We start from the raw sequence: 20083 nt of genomic DNA, 5'->3' as shown, positions 1-20083 counted from the left end.
ATGTAACAACCAAACATGAAATAATCAAACACACCAGAAATGCTATCAAAACAGACAAATTGAAAAACGTGTTTTGCACTAATTTTGAAGGTGTGTATATTCAGGACCTCTGGCGGAAGGCTTTGCACAATCTGGAAAACCCTTGCAGACTGCTGGAAAAATCCCAGTCGGTTGAAGATCTTACGGATGGAGAAGGGGTTGTGAGAGCGTACGTTGGCCCACTCCCAAGATATTGGTTCCAGTTGTTTGGGAGATAATTGGAGTTTTCCAATTCTCACTGCCAATTCAGTGGATGTTCTGTTAGCCATTAAAGCTATCCTGAATTGGATCCAGAACCCCACTGAAGCCATCCGCCCGCTTATTGCAGAAGGTTGGTGTTGTTGTAACGTGGAGGAGTCTGCGTATTTTATGAGCTAGAGTTTCTTCCCAAAGGCCAGAGGGAGCTCTGCAGAGAGGGTTTCATTGACACAAAGGGATGGGGAAGGGATTCCAGGGCATGCTCTAAGCACACAGGTCGCAACCCTTGAAGCATCCTTGGGTGCTACGACTCCATCCTTACTATGCGCAACCAGCACCCGCATGTTGAGAATGGAGCAGAGCAGGACTCCTCTTTCTGTCTTTCCTGCCTCTCGCTCATTCACTTCGCCAACATCTCTGTGGTGGTGATCAGAACTCCTGCCCCTCTTTACCTCACTTTACACAGCAATGCCCAGATAGTAGAGAAACCAAATTCTTCCCAGGTGTATCAGAGGAAGTGGAAGAGGCAGGTTTTCATGAAAGAAGGGGTTGAGGGTTCCACGTGGCGCATGGTTACTTTGGAGGTAGCAGTACAGGGAGAGGATGGGGGTAATTCAGGATTTTAAAGGTATTTGTACTGTGCGCCATCACCAACGGAATTGGTCCCCAGGTGCTCTGGCGGATCTGTAAATGATAAGGTGGGATGGGTTAGTAAGGTGACGAGGGAGTAGGATAGTGAGAGGAGTGGTGTTCTGTTGACAGCTTCAACTCGGTGTACACCGGGTGCTGAGCTTTCGTGCAGGTATTGGATCGCTGTCAGTCCGCGTGTGCTGTTGCTCCGGCTTATGTGTTGTTGCAGTGTTGTGAAGCGCGTGCGGCTTGTTGTGCGAGAGATGGTTGTGTGAGTTTCTTTAGTGAGATAAGTATGCAGAGTTTGATCTTATGTTGGTTAGTGGGTTACCTGACCTTTAGCATGCTAACATTCACAGTTTGGCTAAGTGAGGCCCTTGTTGGCCTTTACAATCCCATCTAGATGCGGTGCAGGCCAAAGTTTAGAATTCTATCTAGGTGTGGGCATGCCAACATTCACAGTATTATCTAGATGCGGCGCAGGCTAGTGTTTAGAAATCTGTCTAAGTGTGGGCATGCCAACACTCACAACTCTAGCCGGACGCCACGCAGACCGGTGTTCCCAACTCCAAGTGTGGCACATGCCAACATTCAGGTCTCATCCAGGCGCGGGCATGCCGTCCCTCAATCAATCCCATCTAGATGCGACGCAGGCCAACGTCCACAATTCTAAGTGTGGCCTATGCAAGTCTTCAGGTGTTGGCCTGCGTCGCATCTAGATAGGATTTTGAATGTTAGCATGACCGCACCTATGCGAAACCTGAAGACTTGCATAGGCCACACTTAGAATTGTGGACGTTGGCCTGCTGCATTTGGATGCATGTTGATCCCAAGGTAAGATGGCAGAGAGAGTGCAGATTTGGGATGCCAGTCATATCGCGTCTCTGTTAGTGACGTTTTTCATGAAGTCGGCTTCCTATTGGTAATCTCGAAGAAGCATTGTCTGGTTATGTGCTCGGCTTGGGATGTGCTCAAGCAGACCCTGGGAGGCTAATCTGTGTGGGTTTGCTATTACTGACATGAAAACCTATCTCGGATCACAAATGTAGGGATTGACCAGCCTGTTTGCAAGTAGCAGAGTCAGGAGTGGGCTGTAAAAACAGAATGTGAAGGGAAACCTTAAGTATAGGCAGAAATGGGATGTGCTACGATTCTTCCAATTTACATACCATGAATGCTTGGCAATATATTGCACTGGTGAAGCTAATCAATGAACATCCAGCTTGATCTGCATGATGTAGTGTGCTAGTATAGTAATATTAATTATACTGTGGTAAAGCATATCAGTATTCCATAACCTGGGAGAAAACAAACATAGGATAGCGCACTATAAAAAGTGGTACAATTATAGAACAAAAACAAACACGCACCCGGAAAATCTTAGCCCAGAATGTGAGAGAAAAAGAAGGTGTTGCACGACCTCATGGCATAACCTCCAGATGCAGCGCAGAATAGGTGCATAACGTCACGCTAATGGTGTGGCAATTATATAAACAGTGAGCAACTGCCGGCCATAAGTGACAGTCTGGTGCCACTCGTTGCCAAACAGTACAGAAAGACAGAGAAGACATCAATTCTAACAAAATGAGCTTGCCTTGAGCAACCTGGAGGCAATGCTGCAAATATGATGCAAATATTATGTTTGTTCCCCAAGGCTAAGGCAGTGATCTGTCAGTCTCCATTTGATAGGCTCATGGCCACCTTTTCACCAACATGCATCTCAGTGACACCTTTTCTGGGAAGTCCTGATCCCCACTTTTGGGAAGAGAAGGCCACACTGGGTCTGCAGACGTGCTCAATAGAGCAGCATGGGAAGAAGGCCCGACCGCATGGAGACTCCCCTGTCTCACTTGTCCACCATATAGTCATCCAACTCCAACACTTTTAACTCTGTACAGCTAAATACAAGGCAACATACAACTCCAACCTGCAATTCCATAAAATATCCTGCAACAGTTCTGCATGGGAGGAGACCTTGCTCCCCAACAGAGAATAGCATTTATGTTCCTTGAGGAAGGGGGAGGGTCATTTTTTACTTTCGTTAATCATTGCATTCCATCTTCTTGTGAGACTGGATCCCATCTGATTAACCTACTAGGAACAAGCATCAAGATGCAAGTGATTTTGAAACTTAGGTCCAGCATTTTAAGGGTTATCATAATAAATACTATGGAGGGTTTAGGTAATGAGTCATTGCAAACAAATTGAAGGACATGGGAGGAGGGGTGGGCAGATAAAATAGTATAATATACAACCTGTACATGTATCGGCTGAAAAATCTCCAAAGAAGAGGTGCTGATCCCATTTGAGGCGATTAAGGATTTTCTGGACCACTGATCCCAAAGGAGTCTATACCGGAATGTTGTAGAAGGATGGAAACCAAAAGATTTCAAGCTCCCACAAGGGAAAACGTAACGCTAAACGATATAATTGGCACGTCACTGCACTGCACACTGTACATTTTGTTCATATTTATCTTCCACTCCACAAGTTTATATTTGAGGCAAGGTGGAAGATTTGCTGAAGCCAAGAACATAGCCTAGGTTCAGAGGTCAAAGACAAAGCTAGAAGAAAAAATAAGAACGTTATAAGCTCCATGGCCGCCATTATGTGGATTCTGCATGGCCTCAAGCAGTCACAACGAGCTAATTATGCAAATGCTTCAATGGCTAACAATTTAAATATTGTGCTTATCAACCACATGCTGGCCCTGCAGCTTGCCTCCCATGCCAATTGGGCAGACTGCTAGATTTAACAGGTAGGATCTCATTGACAAATGTATATGCAACAGTACTTTCATTTTCGCGTCCGGAAATGATGCAGACCTGTTTCTTTCTCCAACAAATCGCTGATCTGTTCCAGGACCCCAGTTATTCATGCTCTTCCTTTGCATCATAACTCTGCCCCTTCCCGATTAAGCAAATGCTCATCCGTCTCTGCTGCTGCTCTGCAAACAGTAGGTAGGCATTCCGTGTGCACTTCAGATTGGCATGCAGCAGAGCTGAGATTAGGGTTAGCGTCATTTTCTGGGAATGGAAAAAGTTACTTGGGGATTCCACCTGGAGGGGGTCAGTGGCCGGAGCGATGGAGAAGGTACAAGGGTGGGGTGATGAGACAAATGTGACAGGCGTGTGAAAAGTAAAAAAATACAGGGCAAAACTAAGCTCCATTTTAGTGAGATTGTGTGAAACGTGCATAAATGATGTAATAAACCAACCTGACAATATATATATATATATAAATCGTTATACTAACATATTGAGCAGAAAGAGTATAAATTTATTGTCACCCTCCAAAAGTGTAGCCTATACTTACCAGCATACAAATAATGTGACCCAAAGCAATCTCTGCTTTAGATCTGTGCTATTAAGACTAAAAGAAACAGAGTGAAAGAAAATGCATCATGCAATGGCCTGCTTGAAGTAATTCCTCCCCACTGCACATGGCTATATGCAACCCTCTCCTTCCTAATCACCCACCATTCACCCCCCTGAAGGGACATATCACCTCATAGTCACTCCCCATTACGCACACAATACTGTGGGAGCAGTAATCTAAGGTTAATCATGACTAAATGTAAATACAAACTGGAGTGGAGCTCTTTCGGAGTTCAGGGGTTAAGGCTTTCAGTCCTGGGATCAGCTGCTCACTGCAGTTCAATGTTGTATGGTAGCTCTAGCATGGGCCTTTGGTTTTTCCAAATACGGGAATCTGGAGAGTCATATTTTCCCAGATTCCGAATTTTTACCCCTTTATTGAGAATTTGATTTGAATATAGCATACATATTATCTGTATCAAGAGTCGCTCTCTTTTAAAGTTCATATCGTTCTTGCTGACATTCTCAAATTACATTGAGGTAGGGGCAAAGGAACCAAAGGACTTTGGATAATTCCAAAGGCAGGACATTACATTGCGCAAGTGGCACAAGGAGAGACTATATGAAAAGAAGATCAGATGAGTTGAAAATAATGAAATTGGCTGGATTATTGTGTTGTCCGGATGCACAAAAAGACCACAGGTGGGAGCTAATATAAGAGAGGGGAGATGTATTGGGAGTGGGGGAATGTATTGCAGCAAGGAGCAATTAGGGGTTGAAGCTCAACATCAGTGCTGGGAGCTAACGCAAGAGTGGGGTGATGCCTGGCAGGGTGTGAATTGGAGTCCATACCAGTTGAGTGTTGAGGCTAAACATCAATGTGTCATGGAGCAAGGGCAGAGCAAAGGCCACGATTGTGGCAGACACACACCAGGATTTGAATGTATTAGAATGTGGTCAAGAGCAATGTGGAGGCCATATTTTAGCAGTAATTGTTCCGGGCTAGAGGGCAAACTGACTCCAAAAGTAAAAGAAGGAAGACAGAGAAGTCTTGGGAAAATAAGGGGGGAAGAGGTTTCAGAAGCCAGCAGTGGTGGGAAATATCCAGGTCATGGGGTTATGAAGACAACCCAGTATCTTGGGCGGATAGCATGTTTCATCTAAGTGTATGTGCACATTAGGGAAACTGCAGTGTGCCAACAGAAGTCAACACAAACCCCCAAGCTCATGCAGACCAGCCAGAGTGCAAAGGTTCTCTTACCATTTAAATAACAGCTCACCTTCCTTTCCATCCCAAGAAGGTCAGAGCCAGGCGCTGGGAGGAACGGAAAGCTAACAGGTGGCTATGTGGACAGGCTGGAGCCAGGGAAGGAAGGAGATGATGTTCACAAGCAGCCTCCCAAGGGCCCAGTGAAGATCTTGGGTGGCCCTTGAGTTGACAGGACAAAACCACCACTCTCCAGCAGTCCACCCTGCCTGCAGATTCTTCCAGCTGAAGGAACGCACAATGGGCAGCTTCACGTTCCTACAGTTCAGCTGCCCCGTAAGGTCTGTAACACAGGCCCATCTCCCCTTCACCAGTGACTCCAGCCTTTCACTCGAAGAGCAGAAACACCATGGACAGGACATTTAAAAAGCATTGGCAAAGCCAATAAGGCTAGCTTTGCAAATTGGCTTGTTTTTGAAAGTCGGCAGAGCATTACTGCCCAGCCATCACTACAAGGACTCCCGCCAGCTAAAGTGTCTATGTGAATACACCGTTCAGTTCAGTACCCCATTATTGAGAGTTTGATTTGGATATAGCATACATCTTATCTGTACCAAAGATCACTCCCTTAAGTTCATGTATTTCCTTTCTGACATTCTCAAATGACACTCAGGTAGGTGCACTGGAACCAGAAGCGTTTGAGTGGGGAGGAGGATGTGGGGGGCTAGAAGAACACTTATCCTCCTGACTTTCCCGAACAGGGGATGCAGGGTGAAAGGACTGAAATAGTTTTCTTTGATCATCTGCTGTCCTAAAGACTCCAGTAAACCACAAGAGTTAAAATTGGCTGCTGCAGCCTTTGAAACGTGAAGGCTGTCTGTCTCCTGCCTGGCCAATTAGCTGATACCCAATTATCCGTGAGAAGGGCACGGGAGGGGCCTTTGGAGTTTGCAAATTGATCGGCCTACAATTTAAACTAAGCAGGTAGGAATTCCCGGCAATCTTCCACATGCTGCTCCGTTTCTGCGTGTGTGAGGGTGGGGGTGCTATCCCCGGTGGGTAACGATGGCCTAGACTCTAGAGTAATGAATGTGCTGTCGTGCGTAAAAGAGAAGAGGCCAGCTGGAAACAAACATCTGTTTGAAATGATCAATGTAGATTGTGCAATATGTGTATAAGTGGCAGTTTGCAGAGTAATTATATTTTTAATATTGGCATGCATGAAGTAGATATAGCAATGCACATAGAGCCTTAAAGGCACACATAAATACTGTACTTTGGTTTGGATTAGGGTGGGATTCGTCAGTAGCAAATTCTCTCTTTCATTACCCCTAGTCCCCCCATGTTTTGTGTCCCTATTCTCTGTGCGTGCGTGCGTGCGTGCGTGCGCTTGTGCTTTCCAAATCTGTTCGAGGACATCACTTCTACAACTGCTCAACTAATGCATCTGCAACCAAGATCGTGCAAAGCCTAAGACAAATAAGGAAGCAGAAAATTGAAACTAATGTTTCACCATGACAGGCTGAAAAGAGGCATGCCTATTGTTCACTGCTTTCCTAATACTTATAGTGTAACAGCGGGGTTCCTTGTGGAAGAGTGGGTCTATTTGTATTATTACCCTTAGTCGATTACCATTAAATGGAAGCTGCCCTGGGCAGTCCTACCTACTCATGTAATAACTACATATTCCAATGACCTAGTGTGCTGAAAGCATCAATACATAAAGAGTATGTATGAAAAACATCAACATTTTGTCATTTGTAGTATTGAAAGCATACTTTTTTCATACAAAATCAGTTATGATGACATATACTTAAACAGTGAAAGTGACATTTGTGCATATGTGAATAAAAACGAAATGATCAAATCCTGTGCCACACACTAATCTAGCCAATCATTGCTCACATACATTGTTGGGAAACGCTGGACTTGCGTTTCCCAACGAGGTGTAGATTTACCCAACCTCACTTTGGGAATATGGTAAATTGATGCATTCAAACATTGAATGAAGCCATATAACTAAAGGACTTCGAGCATTGGTGCCGATATGTGTGATTTGTAACACGAGTTATGTCTGCAATGATTGACAAAATGATGATGTTTTTCATAAATACCTTTTATGTAGTGATGATTTCAGCACACTAGGACGTTGGTATATGTATTTATTACATGAGTAGGGAGGACTGCCCAGGGCAGCTTCCATTTGATGGTAAGTGATTTGGGGTAATAATACAAATAGACCTACTCTTCCGCTAGGAACCCCACTGTTACACTGTTCTGTTAGCCCAGTCCCTTTACGTGTAGGGGAAGCTCTCCAGTAATACTTCCTAATACTTATGCCAGACTGCTCTGCACCCCCCATGAACATATTGTGGTACTGCACTCCCTTGCATCTATTGTTCGTGCGCAGGGCTGCCTACTGGAGGCATGCACTAGTGGATTAACTTGGATGGTGTAAAAACCTGTGACATTCAAAGAAGCACAAATTCATAGCCCAGTGTTTCTGGACAAAAGTTACAAAATGGTAGCTTGTCTGCGGCTACATTACTTTTGCGAAACTACGGATTCATGTGTGGTACTGGACTGCTGTAGAGATGTGTCTGTGCCAGTTCGCATTTTCCAACCAATACCCCACAGTTCTGCATCCTTGTAACGTTAACGTAGATTTCATCGAATGCCATTTCACCTAATGAGATTTCACCGAATGTATTGCACCGAAAATGGTAGGGGAACTGGTAATTGTGTAATGCATAATAGGTGGGGGGTGGGGTAAGGGTTTATGTTAGGGTGGTGAGGGGTGTGTGGGGGGTCTCCACCAACATTATAAAATAAAGTAGAAAAAGTAAAAAGTTAATTTCGTTTTTCTGTGAAATTGATCAGTGAAATCTCCAGTAGGTGAAATATTTTCTAAGAAATCACCTACAACCTCCTTGTACATCCAATGTTGGTGCCCAACCTATCAAGGGTCCATATTAAAGCCTCTGATAGTGTACTCCTGTACAACGCTGTGGTGCATAGATTAAAATGGTGGCATACACACACACACATCACAATGGCCCTGTTGCCAAATATTTGTCATTGCTTGGCCATGCATCATGGAACAGCCTGCTCCTTTCACAATAGGATAAGAATACTTCTACATGCAGCACAAAGATGGATGCAAATCAATGTACTTAGCAACGTAGACTTAAGGAGCTCTTACAGGCAATATGCTACAAATCTCGGACCAATTTATACAATAGCCCTGGCGTCAACAAAATGGCCGATCCTGTGCTCTCACAAGCCGTTTTGAAAATCCTTGGGGAGTTTGCCTGCTTCTCCTTTCTGTTACAGGCCTTTCTCTTTAGCTGTATCAGCTATTCTAGTCCTTGGTGGTGGGAGGGCAATGTTGCATTGTTTTTGTGGTCACAAAATATTTTCAGCAGTGTTTAGCCATGCCTTACTTGTGCCAGACAGCACAGTGCAAACAGCACTGGACTGTAAAAGCAGTATGGCAACAAAAACATGCCCTCAAAAGTATATTTCAACAGTATATTTCAGACAGTTACACTAACAGCACAATGCTTTAAAAAATCAATGTGCCAGGCAGCATGAAAACAGAACTTTTTTTCACAAGTCTCTCACCATCTTAAACAGCTCCAGTGATCTTTACAGAATGGTTGCTGCTGTAACAGAGGTTTGAGAAGGGTGTGCTAGTTAATCATGACCGAGCAGCTGACTGACACCTGTGCTCCTCTCTTATGTATCTTCGTTAGCTCTTTTTGGCAGCAGGCAAAGTTCACTCCAGCCAGACCTAAAAAGAAGGAAGAAAAACAACAGAGAACATGGATGTGTCACCCAAAGAACAGTTGAAGGTGCATCTTGCAAGCGCTGGGCATCTGTCAGTTTCCTGTGAAAGTTGCATCTAGATTCAAAGATAATCTGCTCCCCAGTCCAATAGATGGACATACTTGGTGTAAGTGTCTCCATCACAAACACCTCCTTCAAATTCTCCTGGGACCAACTTGAAGGAGCTCTTGCCTTTTTACCTGTACCAAGGTTCCCAGAGAAAGAACATCCCTTTTTACAGCACAGGAGGGGTCCCTGGCAATGGCCACTCCACAACAGAGTGGGTGCATAATATTTCCTCTCTAGGGCACATTTGGCACATAAGACCCGGGGGATCTGGGGTCGGGTGCACTTCCTGTACTGTGTTTAGTAAATGTTCAATTTACCCGCACATCTCTTCCTTCCACCAGATGTAAAACCCATGCAGATGGGAGCAGCCAATCCTAACTGCGCAAGGTCATCCTTACATTGTCAGAACCACTGCACGCTTCTTACCGTTTTTGCTGGAGAGAAAAGAAAAAAAGACTTTGAGGTCAACAGAAAGAGAACAATGAAACCGTTAATTTCCCAAAAATCAGTGGCCGTTAGTTTTATTCCATGTAAAAACAAAGTTGTCATTACTGTTCCTATTAAAGTAAATACTTTTTAAAAAAATCAAATACACTTAATATTCTCTCCCCCTTCTGACACTTGCAGTGTCTCATGCAGCCTTTTTTGAAGCCGCAGCGTATGAGTTTCCTACAAGCTTGTGTAACCTCTGTTGGGGCTGTGCAACATATTTCCTATCGACTGCTATCTTCTCCTTCTATCCCCATTTCCTCGGCGAGGGAAGCTGCGGTAATGCAGTCATCATTTGGGGCAGCCGTGGCCAGCCTGGTATGTAACTATTTTGATATGCTGAATGAGCGCATCCCATGTGGCGGCAGACGGTCAGTTGCTCTACATTGCAGTTGCGGTCTTTCCTCATTATCATGCTCATCGCTGCTGATATGGCTATACAGCATAACTAGGAATCTCTCCAATGGCTACAGCGCTTCTTCCACTAACTCTTGAGTTGGCCTGCAGGCCCCTGTATAGAATGCTGAGGTGATGTCTCCAAATGTATTCCAGGTGTTCCAAGCAGTTCTTTTGCCTCTGTCCCCAAAAAAGGACTCGGTATTGCAGCCGGTAATTGGGTGGAACATTGTCAACGGGATATAGTGATCGGGCGCCAGAGCTCTTGCTAACTCATGCGCAGTAAAGAACCGGAAAGTTCTTCCCAATCAAAAGCAACCCATAGTTCATCAATGTTCAGAGGGTGTGCCGATGATATGGCTGGATTTACAATGTCGTTGTCTAAAGTTGGCATGAGGCCTTTATTATACCCTTTCGGCCCAGCATCTATCAAGTGGAGCAGGTTTTGGGTGTCTGCTTCGTCATGTGAGTATAAGTCCAGTCTCAAGACATCGCGAGGATTTATACAAAGCACATTGGTATTGGTTGTGGTAATGACCTGTTTGTATCAGTGTCTGCTGCAGTTGTCGCCAAAAATGAGAATAATTCAGGCTTGTTTTCATCAACGCGAAGAAACTATTGCCAGTTTTTTGGAACCAGGTATGTTGGCTAAGGCATTTCTGAACTCGTTTTTCCCCTTCTGCTGCATGTGTCGCTCTTCAAGCTTCCAGGTCTATACACATTCCAGATTATGGGCCTCAGTCCGAGTTTGGCAGTAATTCGGTGATAATTCCACTGAATTTCTGCCAAAATATGTTGCCGTCACCACCACTTCTTCTGTGGGTTTACCACAGGATTACAAGTGGTGGTAAGGTGGTGATGGTCCCCATTTTTGGAGTGTGTTATGTATTGTGCTCATGGTTTTCAAGGAACTTCACACATACAAAATAACACTTTTTCATAAACTATAAAAATCCACATTGTTAAAACTTTCTTAAAACTTAAACCCAAGTTAGGGTTTGGAAGTTAGACACAATCTATTATAAGAACCTCAAACGGATAACAAAACAAAAAAAACGTTACACAGACATAAAGTACAACATACCTAATGGATTAAAATTGATCTGTGTTAAAAAAAATGCATTAAAGCAAAGGACAACTTCAATGAATTACCAGCGATATGTTTTCTCTGACCACAGTAGCATGATTACATAAAATGTCGCCAAAACATATTATTTGGATATTCATTAAAATAGGGCACCTCCTAACCACGTGTTTAAAATTCTCATTATCCTCCTTACAAGATCTACGCCTCAGATCAACTCTTTCCCCCTGAAAACGAATCCTCAAGACTTACAGCTCTTAATTAAATTCAGTCAACATCTCAACACGATATTCCTCAAGCCAGGGGACGGAGATTGTGTGAAATGTGAATTTCTCATACCTAGCTTCTGATGCTGAATTAATACATTTGGTAGGATTTAGCATTCTCACAAGTCTCACACTAATCTTGAAGTCTTAAAGCACTCTTTGCTCTGTCCCAGTTTTCAAGTATCCTTTCCCAGGGTAGACTGCTAGGAATGAGTGCAGCTTCACGTGTTTTCATCCAGCACGAGGTGTGAGATATGTCATTACTACTAATCAACTCGTAGAGGGAATTTGGAGGGGGTCATTTGATGTTTCTACATAACGTTAGCCTCCTCGATAGGACACGGAAATTATGGGGAGGTGATCCCAATTCAAACCGCAATGCGCTAACTGGGACACAATTGGGAGTGCCTAAGACATAACGTCAGATCATAGCTCAATTTTTGAAAAGTCGATGCCCAGAAGCTCCTGGTAAATTTCCACCCCATACAGCAGCCACCTTTGCCTCGTAAAATGTAATCAAGGCATTTATTGAAAATGTTCCACATAGTTTATTCAAATATTTCGCCTGGATCCGCCGTTGGCCAGCCTTTCCCTCTAACTGCATCTGCGTTGCACTAGTGTAGATCATGAAACCCAGGTATTTAAAATGGTTCACAATCTCTAGTTTCTCTCCCTGTAGCCACCACTGATGATTAAACTTCCCGTCCTTAGGTCCAACAAATTGCAAGATCTTAGTCTTTTGAGTGTTTATAACCAAATCATTTCCATGCATCTAATGCTGGAAGGCCATGAGAAGTCTTTGTAAACTGAGGTTGGTTGTATCCACCAAGATCACATCGTCTGCATATAGCAAATGATACATTTATACTCAATTCACTTTTGGGGAGGCAAAAGGTGCTCCTGCAAGTCCGCCAAATATAAATAAAATAAAATGGGGTTAAGGATACAGCCTTGCCATAATTGGTTAGTTGAAATGAGAGAAGATAGTCGACCCTGGGAATTTAGACCAACCAGCAAGTTAGTATTAGTATGTAGCTCGACTAAAATACTCAAGAGAGTCAGGAAAACCTAACTTATGTAACTTCTGACATTGCTTACGTCTGTTTACTTTGTGGCATGCCAGGGACAGGTCTATCATAGCCACAAAAATGAGGGATGACGTTCTTCGAGCCAAGCATTGTAATTCTTTCAAAACAATCCGTGTTGCTTAGTTCCTATGCCTTTTCGGAAACGACTCTGAAAATTATTTTAAATGGCATTTGCCTTTACCCATCCTCTGGGGTTATTAAGTACAATGGACGAGAACAGTTTTCTATCAGCATCCAAAAGTGCAATGGGGCGATAATTGGCAGGATCAGCCTTCATATCCTTTTCACATGCATTCATAGTACAGATTCAAGAAAACGCGTTTCTATTTTGCCACAAAGAGCATCAAACATACAATGGAGCAGATTGATTCATTTCTTAGGCTCTACTTTAAGAAAAAAAAGAAAGTCTGCCATTGCTGCTGAGGGCGGGGTTCTGCGGTGGACCTCTAGCCTACGTTGATCTTTACATTGTGACCCAAGTCTCATGCGTCTGTCATCACAAGCACAATTCTGCCAAATACTTCACCTAGCTGCAGTTTTTTCTAACTTTTTTCTGCCTGTTTCGCCATCGCTCATCCTTTTTTTTGTAGGCTTCTCCCTTTCAGTATACTTATTTTCTGTCTGCTTTCCTCCCCTTTTTTATATCTGTTTCTACTCTGTTGAGTCCTCTTCTCTGTTGCTATCCCCCACTGCCTCCTCCCTGCTCCAATCTCTATTGTGCTGTTTCTAGTGCGCCTTTCTGTCCATTTGGCACTTTTTTCTATTCTGCCTCTGTTAACTCTCACTGGGCCTGATTATGAGATTGCAATCTCGGCTTACCATTTCCGCCGCCCGATATCCCAATATTACTGGGATATTAAGGGTGGCAGCAGAACAGTAAATTCCCATTCACATGGAGTCTCGTAGGACCCCGGCGCCGGTGCTTCAGTGAATTCTCTGCCGGTAGGGGCCTGAACTATCGGTAGGTCAGGCCCACCGGTTGTTCACTTCCCCTACCGGCAGACTCGGAGGAACCGGGTCTGGAAAACATGCCAGAGCCGGTAGTACTGGCCGTTTTAGCTGAATTTTGTACTCATAATGAGACCCCCTGTCTCTTTTTCACTCCTTCTCTGTTCTACCCCCATTACCTTGTTCCGGGGAAGCTATAAAGTGCATGGGCCCAAGACTTGCCCAAGGTGTCTGACGATGGGAACTTGTAAGAAAGCTCATTGGGTTAATGTACCTGCTGCAGAGATGTTGTATGTTACTTGAAAGCTGTACGGACAGTCAGAGGGTGATAAACTCATCCAGGTGCGGTTAAAGCACCACCTGTGAACAGCTCAGTCTGGAGTGCTTTTCTGGACTGCGCTTGAATATGCTGAGTGCTTTTCCGGACTGCGCTTGAAGGTGCTTTTGCATGTACCCCTTCTCAGGCTATCTGTTATCTCTTTCAGGCTATGGATTCGTAGATTTCGATAGCCCTGCAGCTGCGCAGAAGGCAGTGACCTCCCTGAAGGCAACCGGCGTGCAGGCGCAGATGGCTAAGGTGAGTGTCCAGTGCAACGGTGGTGGGATGGGGAGCAGGTGAAGATGGCGAAGAAACAACCACAGTGTAATGGCAGTGGGACAAGGAGCGGTGCAGAAGGGGGAAGATGAGTCTACAGTGCAATGGTGGTGGGACGGGGAGCATGTGCAGTTGTGAAAGATGGTTCTACATTGCAACGATGGTGGGATTGGGAACAGGTGCAGATGGCCATGGAGAGTGCAGTGCAGTGGTGATGGGATAGAGAGCAGGTGCCGGTGCAGGTGGTGAAGGAAAGACTGACGTGTGATGGTAGTGGACCAAGGAGCGGCGCAGAAGGGGGAAGATGAGTCTGCAGACTGATGGTGGCGGGGTGTGGAGCAGGCGCAGGTGGCAGAGGTGAGTCTAGAGACTGATGGTGGCGGGGTGTGGAGCAGGTGGCGGAGGTGAGTCTGCAGACTGGTGGTGGCGGGGTGTGGAGCAGGCGCAGGTGGCGGAGGCGAATCTGCAGACTGATGGTGGCGGGGTGTGGAGCAGGCGCAGGTGGCGGAGGTCAGTCTGCAGACTGATGATGTTGCGGTGTGGAGCAGGCGCAGGTGGCAGAGGTGAGTCTAGAGACTGATGGTGGCGGGGTGTGGAGCAGGTGGCGGAGGTCAGTCTGCAGACTAATGATGTTGCGGTGTGGAGCAGGCGCAGGTGGCAGAGGTGAGTCTAGAGACTGATGGTGGCGGGGTGTGGAGCAGGTGGCGGAGGTGAGTCTGCAGACTGATGGTGGAGGGGTGTGGAGCAGGCGCAGGTGGCGGAGGTGAGTCTAGAGACTGATGGTGGCGGGGTGGAGCAGGCGCAGGTGGCGGAGGTGAGTCTAGAGACTGATGATGTTGCGGTGTGGAGCAGGTGGCAGAGGTGAGTCTAGAGACTGATGGTAGCGGGGTGTGGAGCTGGTGGCGGAGGTGAGTCTGCAGACTGATGGTGGCGGGGTGTGGAGCAGGCGCAGGTGGCAGAGGTGAGTCTAGAGACTGATGGTGGCGGGGTGTGGAGCAGGTGGCGGAGGTGAGTCTACAGACTGATGGTGGTGGGGTGTTGAGCAGGCGGAGGTGGCAGAGGTGAGTCTGCAGACTGATGGTGGCGGGGTGTGGAGCAGGTGGCGGAGGTGAGTCTGCAGACTGATGGTGGTGGGGTGTTGAGCAGGCGGAGGTGGCAGAGGTGAGTCTGCAGACTGATGGTTGCGGGGTGTGGAGCAGGCGCAGGTGGCGGAGGTGAGTCTGCAGACTGATGGTGGTGGGGTGTTGAGCAGGCGGAGGTGGCAGAGGTGAGTCTGCAGACTGATGGTTGCGGGGTGTGGAGCAGGCGCAGGTGGCAGAGGTCATTCTGCAGACTGATGATGTTGGGGTGTGGAGCAGGCGCAGGTGGCGGAGGTTAGTCTGCAGACTGATGGTGGGGGGGTGTGGAGCAGGCACAGGTGGCGGAGGTGAGTGCAGATTGATGGTGGCGGGGTGTGGAGCAGGCGCAGGTGGCAGAGGTGAGTCTAGAGACTGATGGTGGCGGGGTGTGGAGCAGGTGGCGGAGGTGAGTCTGCATACTGATGGTGGCGGGGTGTGGAGCAGGCGCAGGTGGCGGAGGTGAGTCTGCATACTGATGGTGGCGGGGTGTGGAGCAGGCGCAGGTGGCGGAGGTGAGTCTGCAGACTGATGGTGGTGGGGTGTGGAGCATGCGCAGGTGGCGAAGGTGAGCCTGCGGTGTAATTCTGATGCAGTGGACCTCTCTAACCTGCATGTAGACTGTGAGAAGAGCAGCTCTCTGTGGCGGCTGTAACTGAGGACTGGGATAGCGGTTTGGTACCAAAAATCCCATTAAGGTCTATTTGATGTTCTAGAACCCATAGGCTAAGTTTAGGATGGCTCTTCATGCCGATAGTTGCATGTTAGTTGAAGACAATCCCAACATAGCCCTCCTACTAACCCACCAACCACCCCCCACTCCCGCTTTTGGCTACGTCTGCAAAATTAAATATAAAAATACACTAACAGCATATGAGCAGACCACTGGAGAGGAGAACTGGAGACCAACAACCACTCAAAAGAACGGATGCAGCGTCCACTTGAACCAACATACCCTAAATCTCTGTGCTGTGCCGTAGCGCCTTCCCATAAACGGCGTCCCCATCAGGTCAAGACCATGAGGGGTGGAATCTGTGCGGCAGGCATCATCGCGGTGCCCCCGCCTCTTAAATCCTGGGTGGGCTCCAGACATGTCCCGCCCCCACACATCCCTCACTCACTTCAGTTGCTTTTATATCCCTGAAACAAGGAATAGTATCCAACCTTTGAAAACCAGTAAGATTCACCACTCTCCTGTTAATCAATGTTCTGTCACCAAACCAATCCTGGCAAAGATACTGGGAAAAGTGCAACGGGCACGTAAAAAAAGGTAGACAGCCCCTCACTCAGTGCAACCAGCTTTTGGGTGGGTTACAGCACCAAGGTGACCTTAATGAGGCCCTTTCTAGTAAGGGAAACCTCCCAGCTGCTTCCGCGAGACGATTTATCGCACCAACTGCAATGACGATTTCAAGTCGTGTCGTCCCTTACTTGCCGCTTACAAGCTCTTCATCTTATGTGTCAAATTGGGCCATTGCAGTTCAGCTTTCACAATGTGCCGCCCCCCTGGGAAAATCCCTTGGATCCCTGCCCTGCTGCAATCCTTTCCAATTCCTACAGTGGGCCACTCCTATATCCAATGTTGGAATACAGCCTCCATCCGCATGATTTGCTACAAGACACGCAGCTGGGACAGGGAGTAAGTACAGCATCTGTACTTTCCTGAGGCTTGCTGGATCAGAAATCGAACTCCTAATGTGAAGGTCCACTCTGAACATTGAAAGGCTCGGCATCGCCATGACTTCACTCCACTTCTAGACAATGGGGTTGCCTGCGTTATATTGACACCCAGCCGTTGCTAACTCCTGAATGAGGGCGTACCTTGTTTTTTGTGTGCCGTCCTTTTGTTTTCAGGCTAGGGGGGTCCAGCAACTCTGCTATCCCTGACTGGCCCGGATACGAACCTGGCAGCTGCTTCCCCTCTCTGTTGTCATCTTTGTTACTCCCAGTGCCTCTGTATTAATCTCCCCCACAAGCCCATTCACCATCTAGCTAGAAATGTGATTCTTAGCATGCACCACACTCAGGATTCTGAACCCTAGCTTGCGTCGCATCTAGATAGAAATGTGACTGTTAGCATGTACCGCACCTAGATGGAATCCCACAATTGCCAGGACAGCAATGCCAACTAACCAACCAACTAACAATTCCATCCCTCTGCATACACCTCTCAAACTATAACCAAAGACAACCACAAGCCTAAAACGCAGCAATCCACACAAACTTCACAACAATGCAACAACAAAACGAACCACACATAGACTTGCACAACAGCACACGACGACTACGGACCATAAAACACCCCAAGCCCAGCCAACGGACCGACAGGGCTGAGGCTGCCAACAGCACATCACTGCTCTCTTGCACTTTTCCAGCTTATTCCCACTAACCCACCTGCTCTCCTCCCCTTTTTCAGAGTCGCCAGGGGACCACTTCGGTGGTGATAGTGCACGGTACAAATGTCCATTAACATTAACATCTGCAGGCAGGGTCACGTAGAGCCTCCCAACCGCGCCACAAAATGCAGTCCATGAGATTCCTACTGCCCCCCCCCCGACCTCTCAAGATGCCCCCAAAATGTTTTTAAGAAACTGCTGTTTGGTTGCAGTGGTCTGTGGGCCACCAGGTGTTTCCCCGGACCACTCATAGCCCATGGTCCACCACTATGTTCATGGACTGCATCCAGGTCCGAGCCCTGGCATGTGCTTCACACTCCCCTTCAAAGGGAGAGATACGGCACATGACATGGCCAAAGGCCATGCACCAAGCTAAGTGGTTAATGGCCATTTTGGGGGACACAGTGGCTACTGGCCAAAGCGAAAGGCTTGTGAGGGCCTGGGGCACAGCAAAAAGCCATGCTATAGCTAAAAGGGCTGCTGGCCATCACAAGTGGCCCTTCAGGGGGCAAGTGGTCCAGGCCATGGTGGCAAGTGGCCAATATGGGGCTCAACCAAAGCTGTGTCCCTGCCAAAGTCACCACTGGCGATTGCTGCAGACCTGGCGGTATCCATTTTGTGGGGTGAGGCGGGCGGGGGGCAATATTCTTTGGCCAATGGCCGTCTTGGGAGGCTTTCAAAGTCATTGAGAATGACCAAATGGCCTGTCCTGATCCAGGTAATGACTCGGCATGGCTGGTGGCCATGGTCAGTTGGCCCAGTGGAGAAGCTCGGGCTGGGAATGCCCTGGTCAAAGTGGCCACTGTATATGGCTCAGCAGGCCTTGCCTTTTTGGTTTATGGGGTGGCTCAGAGGTTACTGGGGAAGTAGCCACTGGTCATGGCTGCAAGCTATACCAAGTTTGCACATTAGCTGGCTCAAGCTTTCAGGGCAGGACAGATGTCCTTGCCATTTCCAAAGACCCACCACTGACCATGCCCTTTATTGGGCACCTTGCTGGTTCTCATGGCCGACCCGCCACCATTCCTAGTTACCACAGGCAATTGCCGGTGTGCCCATCTGGTGGCTACGGAGGGCTCCGGGCAGGGACAAAGGCAATGCCTCAATCAAAATATTTGGGAATATATTTACTTTTTTCATGGGTATTATTCTTAATATTTTTCATTAGGTGTGAAGACTTTTTTTCATAGAGGTGAATATTCATAAAGGAAAATAACTACAGTAAAAGTACAGACAAGATAAACCTAAAAAGGTGTAAAAGTGCACTCTGAAGACTGGTATCTACTCAAGGCACCAGGAGTTTTTTGGGGAACGTGTTGTAATATTCTGGGTAAACACAGAAAATTTGTAAAAATACTAATACATAGAAGTACCGTTTCCCGCATCCAGGTTCCTGGATTGGATGTGCTTTGGAAAGCTGCCGAATCTTTCCCAAGGCTGGTCCTAGCTTTTGCACTACAGAGATCTTTGTCATCGAGCTAATTACCTCAGACTGTGCGGACCGCAGCATCAGAACCAGTGTCCCACACGACAATGACAACAGTTCAGTCTAGCCCATTCATTCCTTTGGGCTAACTCATGATTGGGTGGATAAATCCCTAATGATATCCCAGAGGTCCAAACTATCCAATGTTATTCCTGAAGGAGCTGCTTAATCTTTGACTTGTGAGTGACCCTAGCCAGCAGAGTCCCGACTGGAAAAATAGCCGACAAACTTACAGAACCGTAACCTGCACAAACCTGTTACTTGTCTTTTACAAAAGATGAAGCATATTTTCTTGAACGTCTCAATCTGGACATCACTTAACCAAGTGGAGTGAAGGTGCTTGAATCTCGGGTCTGCCATCTTTTGACCACGTTTTTGGAGAAATCTTCTTTTTTTCGCCCTGCCCATGGATGCTGCTTGACCCGTCAGCCGCCTTTGATACCACCGATCATGCTGTCATGCTGAGTTGCCACGCTGGGACCAGCCACTCTGGGCTAGTGCTTGACTGGTTCTCTTGTTTTTGATATGATCGTTCTCAGTACCTCTCTTTTCCGCCCTTCCGTTCTGCCCGTACTGCACTTTCTTGTGGGGTCCCTCAAGGCTCCGCTATCTCTCCCGTTCTGTTTAACGTCTATCTTCAGCCACTGACAGAGCTCATCGCTTCCCATGGCCGCTCAGGCTATGCCTATGCTGACGATACCCAGATCCTGGTCTGCCTCGATTTGCCGGTACCAGAGACGGCTGTCAGGCTTCAGAAATGCTTGGAAGCCGTGGGAGAGTGAATGTCTTCTAATTAGCTGAAACTGAACATGGAGTAAAATGAGCTACTGGTGGTGGGCACCGCCACTTTCCTTCTTAGTGCTATCATCTTTAGATTACTGTAATGCGCTGTTTCTGGCGCAGCCAGCCTATCTGATTCTGCGTTAACACAT

General features: G+C 46.9%; 1 protein-coding gene across 3 annotated transcripts in view; it reads left to right on the top strand.

Moving 5' to 3' along the window:
• The window catches only part of RBMS2 (RNA binding motif single stranded interacting protein 2), a 502218-nt gene that overhangs the window by 304075 nt on the left and 178060 nt on the right, over positions 1-20083 (top strand). For all 3 annotated transcript variants that reach the window (XM_069653688.1, XM_069653686.1, XM_069653687.1), the window contains exon 4: positions 14045-14136. In XM_069653688.1, coding sequence (XP_069509789.1) covers positions 14045-14136 — 92 coding nt within the window. The remainder of the gene's footprint in view (positions 1-14044; positions 14137-20083) is intronic.

The sequence above is a fragment of the Ambystoma mexicanum genome, chromosome 3q, assembly GCF_040938575.1.
Source record: "Ambystoma mexicanum isolate Mex_15411 chromosome 3q, UKY_AmexF1_1, whole genome shotgun sequence".
NCBI classification, from domain to species: domain Eukaryota; kingdom Metazoa; phylum Chordata; class Amphibia; order Caudata; family Ambystomatidae; genus Ambystoma; species Ambystoma mexicanum.
Note: the sequence above shows the minus strand (reverse complement) of the source record. Positions and strands in the feature narration are given on the sequence as shown.